The sequence below is a fragment of the Neolamprologus multifasciatus genome, chromosome 13 (assembly GCF_963576455.1).
Source record: "Neolamprologus multifasciatus chromosome 13, fNeoMul1.2, whole genome shotgun sequence".
Classification (NCBI taxonomy): domain Eukaryota; kingdom Metazoa; phylum Chordata; class Actinopteri; order Cichliformes; family Cichlidae; genus Neolamprologus; species Neolamprologus multifasciatus.
The window spans coordinates 19,719,542-19,735,794 of NC_140451.1; the positions used below are offsets into that span (position 1 = coordinate 19,719,542).

General features: G+C 42.4%; 2 protein-coding genes across 9 annotated transcripts in view; one reads left to right on the forward strand and one right to left on the reverse strand.

Annotated features, from left to right (window-relative positions):
• The window catches only part of zmiz1a (zinc finger, MIZ-type containing 1a), a 108,959-nt gene extending 104,354 nt beyond the window's left edge, over nt 1-4,605 (forward strand). For 7 of the 8 annotated variants that reach the window (XM_085182190.1, XM_085182188.1, XM_085182189.1 and 4 more), the window contains 10 exons: nt 95-236; nt 1,188-1,398; nt 1,582-1,687; nt 1,814-1,974; nt 2,083-2,150; nt 2,232-2,300; nt 2,385-2,662; nt 3,028-3,203; nt 3,666-3,953; nt 4,185-4,605. In XM_085182190.1, the coding sequence (XP_085038316.1) occupies nt 95-236; nt 1,188-1,398; nt 1,582-1,687; nt 1,814-1,974; nt 2,083-2,150; nt 2,232-2,300; nt 2,385-2,662; nt 3,028-3,203; nt 3,666-3,953; nt 4,185-4,292 (1,607 nt within the window). In that variant the 3' untranslated portion in view covers nt 4,293-4,605. The remainder of the gene's footprint in view (nt 1-94; nt 237-1,187; nt 1,399-1,581; nt 1,688-1,813; nt 1,975-2,082; nt 2,151-2,231; nt 2,301-2,384; nt 2,663-3,027; nt 3,204-3,665; nt 3,954-4,184) is intronic. The other variant, XM_085182192.1, reaches the window with a different exon arrangement.
• A 1,845-nt stretch (nt 4,606-6,450) lies between these two features.
• Nucleotides 6,451-16,086, reverse strand: LOC146505462 (uncharacterized). Its single transcript, XM_085182198.1, has 5 exons — nt 15,730-16,086; nt 15,396-15,575; nt 10,790-11,015; nt 10,557-10,683; nt 6,451-9,608 (listed from the first exon to the last, which is right to left on the reverse strand). Exons 1-5 carry the CDS (start codon nt 15,968-15,970, stop codon nt 8,862-8,864), a joined length of 1,521 nt encoding a protein of 506 aa, XP_085038324.1. The 5' UTR covers nt 15,971-16,086; the 3' UTR covers nt 6,451-8,861.
• Nucleotides 16,087-16,253: the final 167 nt, after the last annotated feature.

Below are 16,253 nucleotides of genomic sequence, written 5' to 3' on the forward strand. Positions count from 1 at the left end.
CGTCTGTTTTTATCCTTTTTATCCTTTTATATCACCTCCTGACATTTACATTCTGAGATTAAAAGCCATCCTCTCCCGTTTTCCTCATCTGCAGCTATCCCCAACGAGGAACTACGTCTGACGTTCCCAGTCAGGGACGGAGTGGTGCTGGAACCGTTCCGCTTGGAGCACAACCTGGCTGTCAGCAACCACGTCTTCCACCTTCGACCGTCCGTCCACCAGACCCTCATGTGGAGGTAAAAACCTTGCAGTTTCGTATTTGTTGTTACTAGTGCAGCATGTGCACAGCAAGCACTAAAATGGATGTGTGGTGAAAGTTGCTACATTGTGGGTGCTGTTATTTTCGGCTGTTGTTATAGCGCCATATGAATGTGACAGACGTGAGATTTATACTAAATCACGTGTTACTGCAGAGTTTATTAATAGTGAGAATCTTGATTTGTCATAAGCTAGCACAGTGTTGCCTACATACAATCCGCCTCATTTCTTTGTATTTGCATCGAAGGAGGCAGATTTCTTTTCTTTTCTTTGCAAGGTTTTTGCCTTCATCAGATAATGTAATAGTGAATGTACACAGGAAAGGAGGGAGAGTGAGGGCCTTGGGTCAGAATCAAACCCGAGTTGTTGCATTCAGCCTTGCGACATCCCCTCACCCCCTGAGCTAAACTGGCACCCGTGTTTTTTATAAAGTGGTCTTAAGCAATAGTTCTCCAGGATTTCTTGAGATCTTTCAAAGTTTTTATTTGGGCACTGCCTGCTTTTCCAGTCATTTTCAGTTCTTTCCTCGTAGCTGCCAAAAACAAATAACCATGAGCCAAAAACCTGGCATATGTCTTCAGGGTGTGCAGTATGTCCTTAAAAAATGGAGTAAATTGGACACGTGGAGGGCAAAAGATGAGGTTACAGGTCTTAAAAAACAGGCAAAAACCCAAAATCTGGCATCTGACCCTTCACTTGATCCATCTGCTATTCATGAAGCCTCATCAGAAATGGTCTCAGTGGATGGGTGTCTGACAATAAGTCATCCTAAGGAAGGGAAACAAGAAAAAAACCAAAGATTGACTTTCAAACTCATTAGAATTGGTTAACCTCTATTTGTGCCTGATGTATTGTACAGACTGTGCGGTTGTCGTTTTGTTTTTCCCAGTTTTTTCCACTAACTGTTATTCCTCTGGTTACCCTCGTAGGTCTGACCTCGAGCTGCAGTTTAAGTGCTACCATCATGAAGACAGGCAAATGAACACCAACTGGCCTGCTTCCGTCCAGGTCAGCGTCAACGCCACGCCTCTCACCATTGAGAGGGGAGACAACAAAACCTCCCACAAACCCCTGCACCTGAAGCACGTTTGCCAACCCGGGAGGAACACCATCCAAATTACGGTCACCGCATGCTGTTGTGTGAGTATTCGCATTCTCAGAGCACCGACCAGCAGCTTTGATATGTAGCGGCTTCATTCATTAGCTCAGACAAGCTGGAGTGATTTACACACACGTGATTTCAATTTGCATTGTCTGGAGTATGAATGAGATTCAGCTGTCTGTACTAATTCTGCTTGTGTTCATGGCTTCTTTTCTTTGCAGTCCCACCTGTTTGTGCTTCAGCTGGTCCACAGGCCATCTGTGCGATCCGTCCTCCAGGGGCTCCTGAAGAAGAGACTCCTCCCTGCAGAACACTGCATCACCAAGAGTACGGCTCCTTTGCATAGTTAATGTTCAATAATACATCCGAATTCAGTAAACTCAACCCTGTTTCTCTTTATTGTTCTTTAAGCACATCTATGACTGCTCCCCCTGTGACACTTTATATTTTCAGTTAAGAGAAACTTCAGCAGCGTTGCGGCCTCGGCGGGCAACACTACTCTTAACGGGGAAGACGGCGTGGAGCAGACAGCCATTAAAGTGTCTTTGAAATGTCCCATCACGTTCAGACGCATCCAGCTACCTGCGAGGGGGCACGACTGCAAGCATGTTCAGGTTTGCGTGCATTTAAGTGGAAATAATGTTAATGGAAATGCGTGCCTGGTGTTGCAGTGAATGGAAGATTATTATCCTAATGAGGATTTGTGATGTTTCTGTCTGCAGTGCTTTGATCTGGAGTCCTACTTGCAGCTCAACTGTGAGAGGGGGACATGGAGGTGTCCTGTGTGCAAGTAAGGAGGCTTGTGTAAAAATATGTTTAGGGAATCCATCCTTATGTGTTGTTTTTAATTCTGTTTTTTTTTTTTTTATAGTAAAACTGCGTTATTAGAAGGTCTGGAGGTGGATCAGTACATGTGGGGAATCCTGAATGCCATCCAAAAGTAAGTTCACTCTGCTTGGCCTGTTTTTACACGCACAAATTGTTTAGACGTGAAGCCAACATGATTTGTTTTCTCCTCCAATAGTTCAGAGTTTGAGGAGGTAACTATAGACCCCACATGTAGCTGGCGACCTGTCCCCATCAAGTCTGAGCTACACATCAAAGAAGACCCCGACGCACCGCTGGCCAAGCGCTTTAAAACAATGAGCCCGAGTCAGATGACAATGCCTAATGTGATGGAAATGATCGCACAGCTAGGGCCAGGCCCCGGCCCAGGATCTGGACCCGGACCTGGGCCGAGTCCATACCCACCACACCCTGGTCAACATGTCAGTGGCAACGGGGGAGATTACCCGGGAGCAGGTAATGAAAAGCAGGCAGCGTCCTGCAGTGTAGAAAAATAACAGGAGAGTCATCTCATTTATCGGAAGAATGAGCCGTTGTGCATTTTGCAGCAGGATCTATTGATGTGTCTCTAGTGCATTAAACAAAGAAACAGCCCCAAGGAGAGTTTTATGCTGAAACTGTTCTAAAAAATGTTCCTGCTCTGATAAATGTTTCTCATCAGTAAAAAAAAAAAAAAGTAGAATGGGTATATCCTGTTATGTAACTGCTTTGATAAAGGTACATTTTATTTGCAACATCAGGGATTCCTCATCAAATGAGTGAGCGGGACCAAACTGCAGTTAGCCCCTTCAAAAGATGTGTCTTATCTTCTCTCCTTGTAGGCAACAGCTACCACACCCAGGGGAATTTCGACTTCCCTCACGGGAACCCCTCCGGAGGTGGAGGAGGTCCCCCTATGAATGACTTCATCCATGGACCTCAGCTATCCCATCCTCCGGACGGGCCTGGTGGTCTCCTCCCACAGGATAAGCCCCTCAGCCACAGCATGAATGATCCAGTGAGTACATCTGACTTTGGCTGCTCGTGGTTTATGGGAATCAAGTTGCACATTAAGCTTTTCATATATTTGGGCTTTTTTTTAATGCGATGCTAAGTTAGTCATGTTTGATGCTTAGTCTGAGGAAGAAACTCTCTAGAGAATCTGTGCCGTACTGAAAACCTGTATTTCTTATCTGACCAAGGTGCAGCCTGTGCCTCTAGCCAGCATGTGTGCTCAGTCATGCTCACATGCTCATGTCACCGTATAATGTTGCAGCTGTACATGTCTGCTGATCGCAGCTTCCATTTAGAAAGCCTGTTCCATATTATTCACGCTGGAACTCATTTCGCTCCCCCCCTTCCTTCCCCCCTTAACACTCTCTCCTTCCCTCTCTGTGTCTCTCTCGCTTTATCCTCCTCCTTTTTTCCCCTCCCGTCTCTCCTTCACTGTCGCTCTTTGTTTGCCCTCTCGCACTTGCAGATGTCCCATTCCGATCAGTCCCATAACTCCATGCAGCAGCAGCAGAGCTTGCATGCGTCTCCCCACCCCGGCGGCCAAACAGGGCCGCCTTTACATCACAGTGTCCAGTCAGGGCAGCCCTTGCATCACAGTGGCCAATCATCGCACCCGCCTCGCCAGTCGCAGCCTCAGCCGCAGCCTCAGCATCCCGGGCAGAACAGTCATCCTCACAGCGATCTGAACTTTAACCCCTCCTCAGATGGGCAGATGGGTCAGGGAGCCCAGGATATGCCCGAACCCTCCCTGGATGTAAGTGTGTCTGCTTTGGGTGCCGTAAGCTAACTGTTGACCTGTTGTCTGCCGCAGCTGCTCTCATCTCTCTGCTGTTTTCTGTTAACATTTGACTCTCGGTGGTAGCTGTTTATGTGCACGCTAGCATCAACACTTCATATGAAGTCACTCGAAAAGGTAAATTTGCCTTCCTTGAAAAAAATAACAAAAGAAATGATGTTTTTGTTTTTTTCTGCCTTTCGTGCACAGTTGCTTCCTGAACTGGCGAATCCAGAAGAGCTGCTCTCGTACCTGGACCCCCCCGACCTTCCCACCAACAGCAACGACGACCTCCTCTCCCTTTTTGAGAACAACTAGCACCTTCGCCTTGCCCACAAGCCCCTCGTTCACCCCCGTGGGAGTCGTGATGTGTCGGACCGCCCTGTCCACAGACGCCTGACCGACCTCCTGTTAACACTTCAAAACAACTTTCTTATGCACTTACACACAAACGGAGAATGTGCGGCACAGGAGCACAGCTGGGGGGGGGGCACCTGTTTGGGAACTCCTAGGGAGAGAGCAGAAGAGCCTCTCGTCCCCCACACTTCCTTCTTTCGCTTGTGCAAAGATTCAACACACCAGTTCCACCACCTCTGACTCGAAACACGCCATTTACAGCCATGTCGGTGGGCACTAAAGTGACTTCATATATACATATATATATGTGTGTATATATGTATACATATACATATATATATATATTAAATATTTGTGACTTTTTTTCAACTGAAAAACTGTGCAGCTATAATCATTATATGTAATCAACACAGAGGAGACAGGAGCCGTTGTGGGCTCCAAGAAAAGTGTTGTAGCTTTGTTGTTTATATAAATATCTATAATTTTCATTTTAAAAAAAAAGAAAAAAGGATGAGAGTCGGCGGCAAAGACATTGTCTTGTAAGAGTGTTTTTACCCTTGAAATGTGTTCTTCCAAAACTTTGGCATATGCCATGCCCTTTGACCTTGCCACCCCCCCACCTCCCTAGACTTCTGAATGTGTGTGTGTGTGTGTGTGTGAGGTGGTTAAATAACTGGAACTTATCAGAATCAGTGCACTGAGAGGACAAACTCAATCGTCCTTGAGTGTCAGCGGAGGAGGCGAGTGCACATAGTGTGAAATGTGGTGTGTGTGTGTGCCCGACTGCGAGTGTGTTTCCGCGTCCTCTTTCGTTTGCCTGCGAGCATACGTGGAAAACAGCGGGAGAGAGAAAGTTTGAGACAGAAGAGGAGGGGGGAGGGAGGGGACAATCTAGTTTAAAGAGCTGTCTCAGCAGCTGTGTATTTATTGTGACGTTTCACTTCTCATCGAATTCAGCACCGTTTCCATCACAAGTGCATGTGTGCCAACGGCTCCTGTTGTCTTTTGTCCAGCCTAGATGTGCTTGATCAAATCATTATCTTTCTAGTCTTTATATTTATTATTTTATTGTAAATTCATCGGGGGGTTTTGTTCTTTGTCAGCGTCTTTGTGTTTTCTTCGTTCAACCTCCTGCTCCCTTTCCCTTCATTGACACGAATCAGTCACCGCAGCTGTCCTGTGCTTTTTGTAAGGGGTTGAGTCTGGATATTACTGTGTGTTGGTGTAACAGCAGGATTTCAGCATCCCACAGACATCCACAGAAGTTTTTAAAATCACTGTTTTATAAAAAAAAAAATCAAACACACACACAGAAAAAAAATCTGTATGACTGTACTGATCTTTTGTTGTTTTATTACTGTTTGGGAGGGGGAAGAAAAAAACAACCTGCATGACCCGACAGTGTTTCCAGAGCTGTTGTATATACCCTTTGTGAATACATTGTGAATGTACAGTACTGTACCTAACTATTACTGGCATCTACATGGTACTGCGTGTCTGTCGGTGACAACTCACACACATTAAATACACACAGTCCCCGATAAACAGTCCAACATTGTAAGGAATTGATTTAAATGCACTCTCACTGGCTTTGTATTAAGTACCTGTGTATTGTGTACAGTTTTTTCCATTACTCTGTGACTTTGAATCAGCGGGAAGAAACATATGAAAGGTTGTTAATGCAGCTCTGAGGTCCAAATTTTTCCAAAACGTATTTGTTCAATATTATTGGATCCTCATCTTCTTTATTTAAGGTGAGAATGTGGAGAAAAAAAAAAAAAGTCCTCTGGATGGTTTTGAGGTGTGATACGGAGCTTTTCATAGCCATCGATCTGTGCGTTTCCATCACTTTTGTTTTGCATTTTAAGTTATTTTTGTCCAGTGTTTGTATGAGAGTAAAATTTGGTTTACATCAGTTTATGCAGTAAAGACAATGAATATGAAGTAAACTGTATGTCATTGGTTTAAAAAAAAAAAAAAAAGTCGCCCATATTTAGGCTTTATGATCCTTTTTCAAGAACCGCATTTTGGCTTCAAGAGTAATCACATGGCCTGCATACAACTGAAAGCTGAATACAGCTGCATACAGCTGAAAGAGTCAAATGTTGTTTTGTGTTTGTTTATGTTTGTTAAAGACAATGCACTGCCGCATTGGGATGTTTTATTTCCCTACACAGTGTGTAATTATGACTGTAACCTTTCACAAAAATCGAGTAATTTTCGCGACACACTTTGTACTAGTTGAGGATTTAAAGGAGAAGACGATTAATATTGTAAAATGAAATTCGGGAAAGACCCCCAGTAAGGATTGGGGGACGGGTTTGGGATATAAGGGATATTTGTACATAATGTAAATGACAAATAGAGACACGTTAACAGAAATGTATTCATTTTCTCCAGTGGGAGTGTGCATAGTGTATTTAGAATTTGTAAAGCTTGCATCCTCCTGTCAGACATTGAATTGGGAAAATGAGTCTGTGTTTGATTATGTCTGTGCAGACCTCTCTAACCATGCCTGTTCATTTATGTAAGATACTTTATGAACCCCTTCGACAAGGGGTTCAAGAAAAAGAAAAGACATTTTTCCTCTTGTGTAATATGAAAATTCTGTGTATTTCGTTATTACCTGTGTACTTTATAAAGGTGCTACGAAATTATTCCGACCTTTTGAGGTATAATTGGGACTCGGGAGACATCGAGCTTCGAGAAGGCTCTCGAGGGTTGTTTCCAAAATTTACAGTTTGTAAAACATTTTGTCAAATTTATAATTTTTATGCAATTTGGCAAACTTATGCTATAAAGGTACAATCTGAAGTGATTGGCACAAGTGGCAGTTGTCTATTTGGTTTTGTACATTCTATGTACAATCATTTCATATTCTAAACTGGTCAGAAGAACATTGTGATTTTTAGTCTTGCAAATCTGTATGTAGTTAGATGATGTGACATCCTAATATTTATCTAATAAATATGTATTCAGATGAAACACAGTCGGCGGCCTTCTGTGTATTTTGGGCTTGACTTGTCCAACATGTTCCATGGAACAATAAAAAAAATTCAGTTCACTTATTTTTTTTTACATGTAGTGCAAAATCACAAAGCAGTCGCCTCAAAATGCTTTTAACACAAAGAAACCTCTGGCGGAACAATCATAGGGAGGGGCAGTCATGTGACGCAATGAGTTGGAGTTAATTAGAGGAAGACAGGACAAACTGGAAGACAGTCAGAGATTACTAATATCTAGTAACTTAATGCAAAGTGGTGTGTAAGCACATAGTGAGTCATGGAACGCCCTCAGCAGCCTAGGCCTATTATAACATAACATAATATAACATAATTAAGAGAGGATTCAGGGTTACCTGATCCAGCCCGAACATTGAAATGCAGACCACAAAGTCGAAATCATTCACCGTCTCACAGCTCAGTGCTTCAGCTGAATGCTCCACTGATACACATGGACACGACCAATTGGTAAACTCCATACATTTAAGCTTCTTTAGCCTGTTTACAAGTTGCTATGCACAGCTGGCGCCTTCACAACCCACATCCAGCTCAACTCTGACCTTCATGCTTTGTTAGTGATAGTGTGATGCTGCTGTTCTAAATATAGTCAGTTTAAACTATTCATATATTATGTACAGCTGAGTGAAAAAGAAAGAATGCTCCCTGACTCAGTAGCTTGCAGAACCACATTTAACAGCAAGAATTTGAAGCAAACTAATTTTGTATGACTTTCTCGGTCTCTTACATCATGGAATTTTTTTCCTGTTTTTTTAAGGACACCACCTTCAGATACTGTTCAGCTGCAGATAGATTCAGGCTGCTAGCATCAGGGCCTAAAGATACAATATAAAATGGTCTCTTTACTATTTTGTCTGTTAAGTGTAGACAGCACTAGTTCGTCCCTTCAATTAGGTGCCTTTTTTTAATCCTTGAACGATTCATACATCAGCATTACATATTTTGGGTTTTTTTAATGGGGGGGGGGGGGCAGAAATAAGGCCTGAAAATGAGTGAAAAATCATCCAAAGAAAGACTTCGAAAGACCTTCAGAAAGTCTAAAGAACTACTGCCCTTTAAAAAAAAAAAAAAAAAAATCTTGCATCTTGGACAAAAAATGCAGAGAAATGAGAGGTGGCTCAAGACTACCTGAATATAGCTTGAATTTAAAAACAGAGAAAAGATGCACACAAAAAAGGATTTTAAAGACTAAATCCAATTAAACATTAGAGTGTAAATTTGTGTTCATTTTATTTAAATTAATGCATTTTAAAGTAATTTAAAATTATATTCAGTGACTGTTTTGGGAACGACTCAAGATTTATTCATGAAATTTATACATCATGACATCAGTTCATAACATGCTGCTGTGACTCTACATCTGTTGACATCTTCTACATTTCAGAAAACATTGAGAACAAGGAAATGAAAATTCCTTATTTATAGAAATATACAACTTGCTTATGTTCACAATTTACCTACCCAGTTACTTTCTGTCTGCGCGGTAAAGTGAAGTCTATATTCATGTGCGTTACTTAGCCCGTGCCCTGACGAGAGGTTTATTTTGGTAATTAATTAGCAAGCAAGCCACAGTAAAAATTTCCTTAATGCTTCCAGCAATCGATAGCGGTATAACCGAGTCAAGCAGTTTGTTTTCCTTAACCCTTCGGATTACAGTCTCCACATGTGCGCTGAGTCGTTCAATTTCCTGTCTCTGGAAGCCGCTGTGTGCTAGCATCTGGTTATTTTGGCTAAGAAAAGCTGGACAGTACACCTTCCAATCCACACAGTCAGACATGAGGAATCCTTCGTCAACCACTATGGCCATGTCTTCTGTAAGAAGGTCAGCCAAACCTGATCTCCTAAAGAGTTCTTCGTCACTTATTGACCCCTGATAGAGTGAAGAAACAAAGGTCACTGCGCCATGGGGGGCCATCCCAATCAGACCTTTCATTGTGCAGTGAGACGTGGAGAACATTTCACGTTGGGGGAGAGTGGAGGATGCGGTTTGGCATTTTAGCTCAGTGCAAGTAACTATCACCTGAGTATCGGGAAAGTCTTTGAAGGCATCAGGGAGGTGAGCTTTAATGTCCTCAGCATCAATCCAGATACACACAGAACCCAAAAGAGTGTACAAGTAGTTGGTCCATGAAGAGATAATGCAGCTTACAGTCAAGGGGTGAATGCCAAACCGGTCTGCCAAGTCTCTCTCCTCAAGACCAGCAGCCAGGCACATTTGGAATAGGAACAGCTCATCAATGGGTTGCAATGACTGCCTCTGAAAAAGAAAAAAAACATCATACAACATGTTTATAAAACTAATTACACTGATCAGACATAACAGATGATGTGAATAACACTGATTTCCTATTCACCATGGCACTTGTTAGTGGGTGGGATGTATTAGGGAGCAAATGAACATTTTGTCTTCAAAGTTGATGTTAGAAACAGGAAATATGAGCAAGTGTAAGGATTTGAGTGAGTTTGAGAAGGGCTCTAGTGGCGTGTTCCTGGTCTGCAGTGACCAGTATCTATCAAAAGTGGTCCAAGGGAGCACCGACAAGGTCATGAACGAACAGATGAGCCACTGTAGCTCAAATTGCCAAAAAAAGTTAATGCTGGTCCTGATAGAAAGGTGTCAGAATACAGAGTACAGTTTGTTGGGCTTAGGGCTAAATAGTTGCAGGCGAGTCTGGGTGCCCATGCTGACCGCTGTCCACCGCCGAAAGCAGCAACAATGGGTACGAGAGCATCAGATCTGGACCACCAATGGAGGTGGTCTGATCTGAATAATCACGTTTTCTTTTATATCACAAGCATAGCCAGGTGCAAGTGTGTCACTTACCCTAGGGAGCTCCAAGCACCAGATCCACCTACCTAAGCATTGTTTTAGACCATATACACCCTTTCATGGCCTCTTTCAGCTTTGCAACAAAGCAAAAAAGGTTCAGTAATGGTTTGAGGAACACGTTTGAGGTGTTGACATGGAGCACAAATTCCCCACATCTCAATTCAATTGAGCATCTGTGGGATGAGCTGAAGGAACAAGTCCGATCCATGGAGGCTCAACCTCACCACTTACCGGACGAAAGTTGTGCCTGACTGATGTATGTAAGCAGTACCACGTGCATATGATACTTTTATATAATTCCAGGTTACAATAAAAAGGTTTGACATGTATTTCCTGTTTGTTTTTTCTCAAAATCTTTAATGCACAAATACAAACCATGTGTGATGCATTTACGGCTTCACTCCTTCTTTCAGTAGCTTCGGACCTTGACCTGTAAATCACTTTGTGGACAGAGGGCTCAATCAGCCCCCAAAACATCATGAAGTGACGGTAACTTGCAAACCTATTGTAAAAAAAAAACACGGAATAATTACAGGTCATTTACAATATTGCTCACAATCAAACTGGTATTTTTGTGTAACATGTCTAGCTAAGTGTTGTAGGTTTACCCTGTGTAGAACTGAATGTCATCATCGGATCCGGCAAATCTTTGTAATCCAAAAGCAGACTGCATTTTGAGCTCCTGGATCTCTTTCCTTAACGTTCCCATTTCTTCTTTTAACTTCATGTTTTGCTCTAATGTCACATTAAGGCAAGCAGGTTGTGGGTCACAGAAATAGTCATGATCCAAGGCAGAATTATACTCCATAGGCTGCTCACCTGATGCTGGGTTACCTACAAAACATATTAAGGATTGTACATTAATATATGTTATTATGAAAACTGTTGTCGGAACCATACTGAATTTAACCAGATAAATATTTAAGATAAGATAAAACATAAAACTTTATTGATCCCACGGTGGGGAAATTTGTGCAGCTAGCAGAAGAAGAATACAACAAATACAAATAAAATACAACAAACACTAAATAAGTTAGATAATACACTATATATTTTATATAGTGGGAGAGAGAGAGTATGCAAATGGCTAACAAACAGCCAATATAATTCATTATACATTGAGAATAGCAGACACATCAACAATACACCTCTTCCAATTAATGGCTAATTAATATTATGCTGAACACAGTCCAAAAGATTCAATAAGCCACATCAGTGTCTACTGTCAGTTAGGGCTGCCACGATTAGTCGACTAGTCACGATTACGTCGACTATCAAAATCGTCGACGACTAATTTAATAGTCGATGCGTCGTTTGAAGCTTTGTAAGATCCCAAAAGACGCAGGAATAAGTAGTAGGATTTAAGAGTGAAATAAGAAGATGGCAGCACTACATGTACAAGAATGCCAGCTGCCGTTAAACCTCGAAGAAGAAGAAGCTGTGTCCCAAAATTCATAGCGTGGCCCATCGCGGCCCTGTGTCACTACCTGATCCGTACCGGAAACCCGATCGGTACCCCGCATGCACGAAAGGTGTCTATTTCCCTGTGCACTTAGGCAGACAACAATGTTCGCGATATTGTTTTTCTTGCTTCTGAAGCACAAATTTATCTCTCCTGGAGGTCATGGTTCCTCAAACAGGAAGTGAGCGAACAGTACTTCCTGCTTGCGGATATGACGTAGCGCAAAGTGCAAAGGCTCTGTTCATACAAATGTTTATTTATTTATTTGTAATCAATTAAAAATGTCAAAATGTAAGTTCACTGGAAATTGAACTGTTGCTGCATTTAAAACAAGAACGAAGGAGCAGTATTTACTGGTTCATAGTTCTTGAAACGACTTGAAGTAATGTTGTTGAAGTAATGTTGTTTCTCAAAATATTATTTTATTTTTATTATAAAATTAGTATTTTGACTTTATTCTAAAAAAATGACAAATGCTGTTTTTTTCCCCTTTTGCCCTACTGCTTTATCTTAATAACTAAATTAATTTTAAATTTAATAATAATAATAATAATAATAATAATAATGTAATTTCTATGACTAGATTTGTTTCCTCTCACGCGGAGTCACTTGCTCCGCGCTTGTCCGTGAGTGTGACGTCACACGTACACACGATTTGATTACTTTGTTTAGAAGTCAAATTCTGTAAATCAAACAGCCACATTTCTACGTTGGCATTTAAAACTTGACTTGGCCCTTTGACCCATACAGTTTTAAAATAAATACTTTTAAAACAAATGACCGTGATGAAAAATCTAAGTAAAACATAGACAGCAAAAACAGTGACTTGTAACTTTGAACTGAACTATCCACAATTGCCAAAGAGCAAAACAGTTGAGCTAAACACAGGTAAACACAGTGGGAAATAGGGCTGCCACAAACGATTATTTTGATAGTCGACTAGTCACCGATTATTTTTGCGATTAGTCGACTAATCAGATCATGCATCCATTGGACGTAAAACGTACAGCTTATTGCACCAGCATGCATCTGCTCTTATATAACTATCATTAGCTTACAGCTTTAAGTGTTTAAGGTATGTGCTAACTAAAAATAAAGACAAAATGATAGTTTATTACATTTTAATAAAATTCGCAGATTGTTTCGGTGAAGTTTAATAAGCTCCTTGCTATCTAAAATATAACAGGACACCTGAGTATACTCTTGAGCATCTCACACTTCTGATAATCAGTTGTCTGCTTGATGTTTATTCAGCTGTGTAAAAACTATAACTTTGATCTCAGCCAAACCGATTTACTCAGGAACAAATAAAATACTAAAAAAACAAACAAACAATAACATTTTTAAGTTATCTAAGTGACTTATATATGTTTAACCTGAGTAGCGAAAGACGGCGGTGGGTTTGAAAACGATTTGCTGGGAGTCGATGTTCTCACGGGCTCTAGTGAGCCTTGCCCCCGGCTAACTATGGAGCTAGTGGGTAACAGACGTCTCCGAAAACGTCGGCGCGCTTTTGAAAATATGTGGTGTCTTGATAAACTGAGCAGATATTTGCGGTTTACACGGTTACATTCTCGCCTGAAAATATGTTAAACGTTTATTTTGTGACCCAGAAAGAATAATAAGAGTAATATTAAAACTAACTAAGAAGTGGACTAACGCAGCAAAGCAGGAACTGCAGGACTGTTTCGACTGCACTGATTGGACTGTTTTTGAAGCTGCATCTGAGAATCTGGATGAGCTCACGGACACTGTGACGTCATACATCAGTTTTTGTGAAGACGTTTGTGTGCCAACAAAGACCTTTTGCACATACAACAACAATAAACCATGGTTCACTCCTAAACTCCAACATCTTTGTAAGGCCAAGGAGGACGCCTACAGAAGTGGTGACAGGGCCCTGTACAAGCAAGCCAGGAACACACTGACCAAGGAGATCAAAGCAGCTAAAAGGATCTACTCCCAGAAGCTGGAAGAACGGCTCTCAGCCAACGACCCTGCGTCAGTGTGGAGGGGCCTGCAGGAAATCACCAGCTACAGACGCCCCCCACTCACTGTTGAAGCAAACAAAGACCTGGCCAACGAGTTAATCACATTCTACTGCAGGTTTGAGACGGACAGACTCCCACGCCTCACCCTCCCCTCCCCAGAGACATTGCTTCAGACATTGACCCCCAACACACCTTCCACCTCTCCACCCTCCCCAATCCAGATTCAACGACCACCACCACCCTCTCCAATCCAGACTCAACGACCTCCACCACACCTCTCACCCCCCTCCCTGTGCTTCTCCTTTCCTCCTCCCTGAAACTCAGAATACACACTGAGGATGTGAGCCGACTATTTCAGAAACAGAAGCCCAGGAAAGCCCCCGGACCAGACGGTGTCTCACCATCCTGCCTCAAAACCTGTGCTGAACAGCTGGCTCCCATTTTTACTCGCATCTTCAACAGATCCCTGGAGCTGTGTGAAGTTCCCTCCTGCTTCAAACGCTCCACGATCATCCCTGTTCCCAAGAAACCCACCATCACAGGACTGAATGACTACAGACCTGTCGCCCTGAGTGTCACCAGCTACCTGTCAATGGATCACCAGCTTCCTGACCGATAGAAAGCAACAAGTGAGGCTGGGGCAGGTCACTTCTGAAACTCGGTCCCTCAGTATTGGTGCCCCTAAAGGATGTGCCCTCTCACCACTAGTGTTCTCCCTCTACACTAATGACTGCACCTCCAAGAACTAGGCTGTTAAACTCCTAAAGTTTACAGATGACACCACAGTCATTGGCCTCATTCAGGATGGTGATGAGTCTGCATACCGGCAGGAAGTTGAGCGGCTGGTACTCTGGTGGAGTCAGCACAATCTGGAGATGAACACTCTTAAAACTGTAGAGATGACAGTGGACTTTAGGAGACATCCCTCAACTCTGCCCCTCCTTACCATATCAGACAGCCCGGTGTTGACTGTGGAAATCTTCAAGTTCCTGGGTACCACCATCTCCCAGGACCTGAAGTGGGAGACAAACATCTCCTCCATCCTCAAAAAGACCCAGCAGAGGATGTACTTCCTGAGACAACTGGGGAAGTACAGTCTTCCACAGGAGCTGCTAATCCAGTTCTACACTGCGGTCATTGAGTCTGTCCTGTGCTCTTCCACCATAGTCTGGTATGGTGCAGCCACTAAACAGGACAGGAGCAGACTGCAGCGGACTGTACGGGCAGCAGAAAAGATCATCGGCACCCCCCTGCCTTCCATCCAGGATCTGTACCTCTCAAGAACCAGGAAACGGGCAGGGAAAATCATCACAGACCCCTCACACTATGGACACAGACTTTTTGATCTGCTGCCCTCTGGCAGACGGTACAGAAGCCTGCAGACCAGGACCACCTGACATAGGAACAGTTTCTTTCCCCTCGCCATCTCCCTTCTAAACAGTTGACCTGTCACACTGCTCCCACTGCCAGACTGCAACTGCCCCTTATGTACATTCTGTAGTATTCATTCCACCTCATTTCTGTATTTTATGTATATAAGTTTAGATTAGTTATTTATAGTTGGTTTACACAGCTATGTGAATGTATGTGTACGCATGTGTAATGTATATATAGACACGTGTGTGTGAAATTCAAACCTTCAAACCACACTTCGACAATTAAATCAGTCGTCAACGATTTTGATAGTCGACGTAATTGTGACTAGTCGACTAATCCCTAGTGGGAAAAGTACAAGATTTTTATGTAAAATAACAATTTTACCTGGAATTTCGCCTGGATTATCCGTCTCTGGCCCAGAGGAATACGAGACTTGTGGTGGCTGTTTTGATCTCCCTCTCCCATCAAATTTCGCTGTCTTAGCAGCTTTCAACTCAGTATGACCAAGATGGATAGAGGGTGCCCAGTCTGGATCGCTTTCCATCATTTTGTAGGCTGGTTTGCCTACAAAATACAACAAACATTAGCCCGCAAAGCCACAGTAAACAAAGCAGCATAGCGCAAAGAATTTAATTCAAATCAATATAAGACTTATCTGTGACGTACATCAACAATAATGTTATGATAAATGACTTAACTACAACACATACACACTCACCTTTGTGGAAATGCTTGGAGCAGACTAACATGTGAGGTGGAGTGTTCTGGAACGTTATATTTGGTCTTCCGATAGCTGCAATCCAGGCCATCCGTTGCCTCTTCGTGACTTCGGAAACATCACTTGCATAATTTTTATTCCACGCAGGAATCCGATAAAAACCGATTCCTTTAGCTTTCGGCTTCCCGTGGCTGTTATGCGACCGGCTATGGCAGTTAATAATACAACAGCTCCTTGCCATTTGTGTCTCTGTTTGTCTGTGTGACTGTTGTCTTGTAATAGCGCGCGCTCTAGCCGCTTGTACCTACAATCCTTTGCGGTTTAGCCCGGAAATGACGTCACATTTTCGAATTCATTTATTTATTTATTTTTATTTATTTGCACAGAAATGTACAACAATTATGGCAATCTATACAAAGATTATATTTTCCCAACATGAAATAGTATCAGAACAGGCTGAATTCCAACAAAGATAATGAACAGGAAGTACAAACAACAACAAATAAATAAATAAATAAAAACAA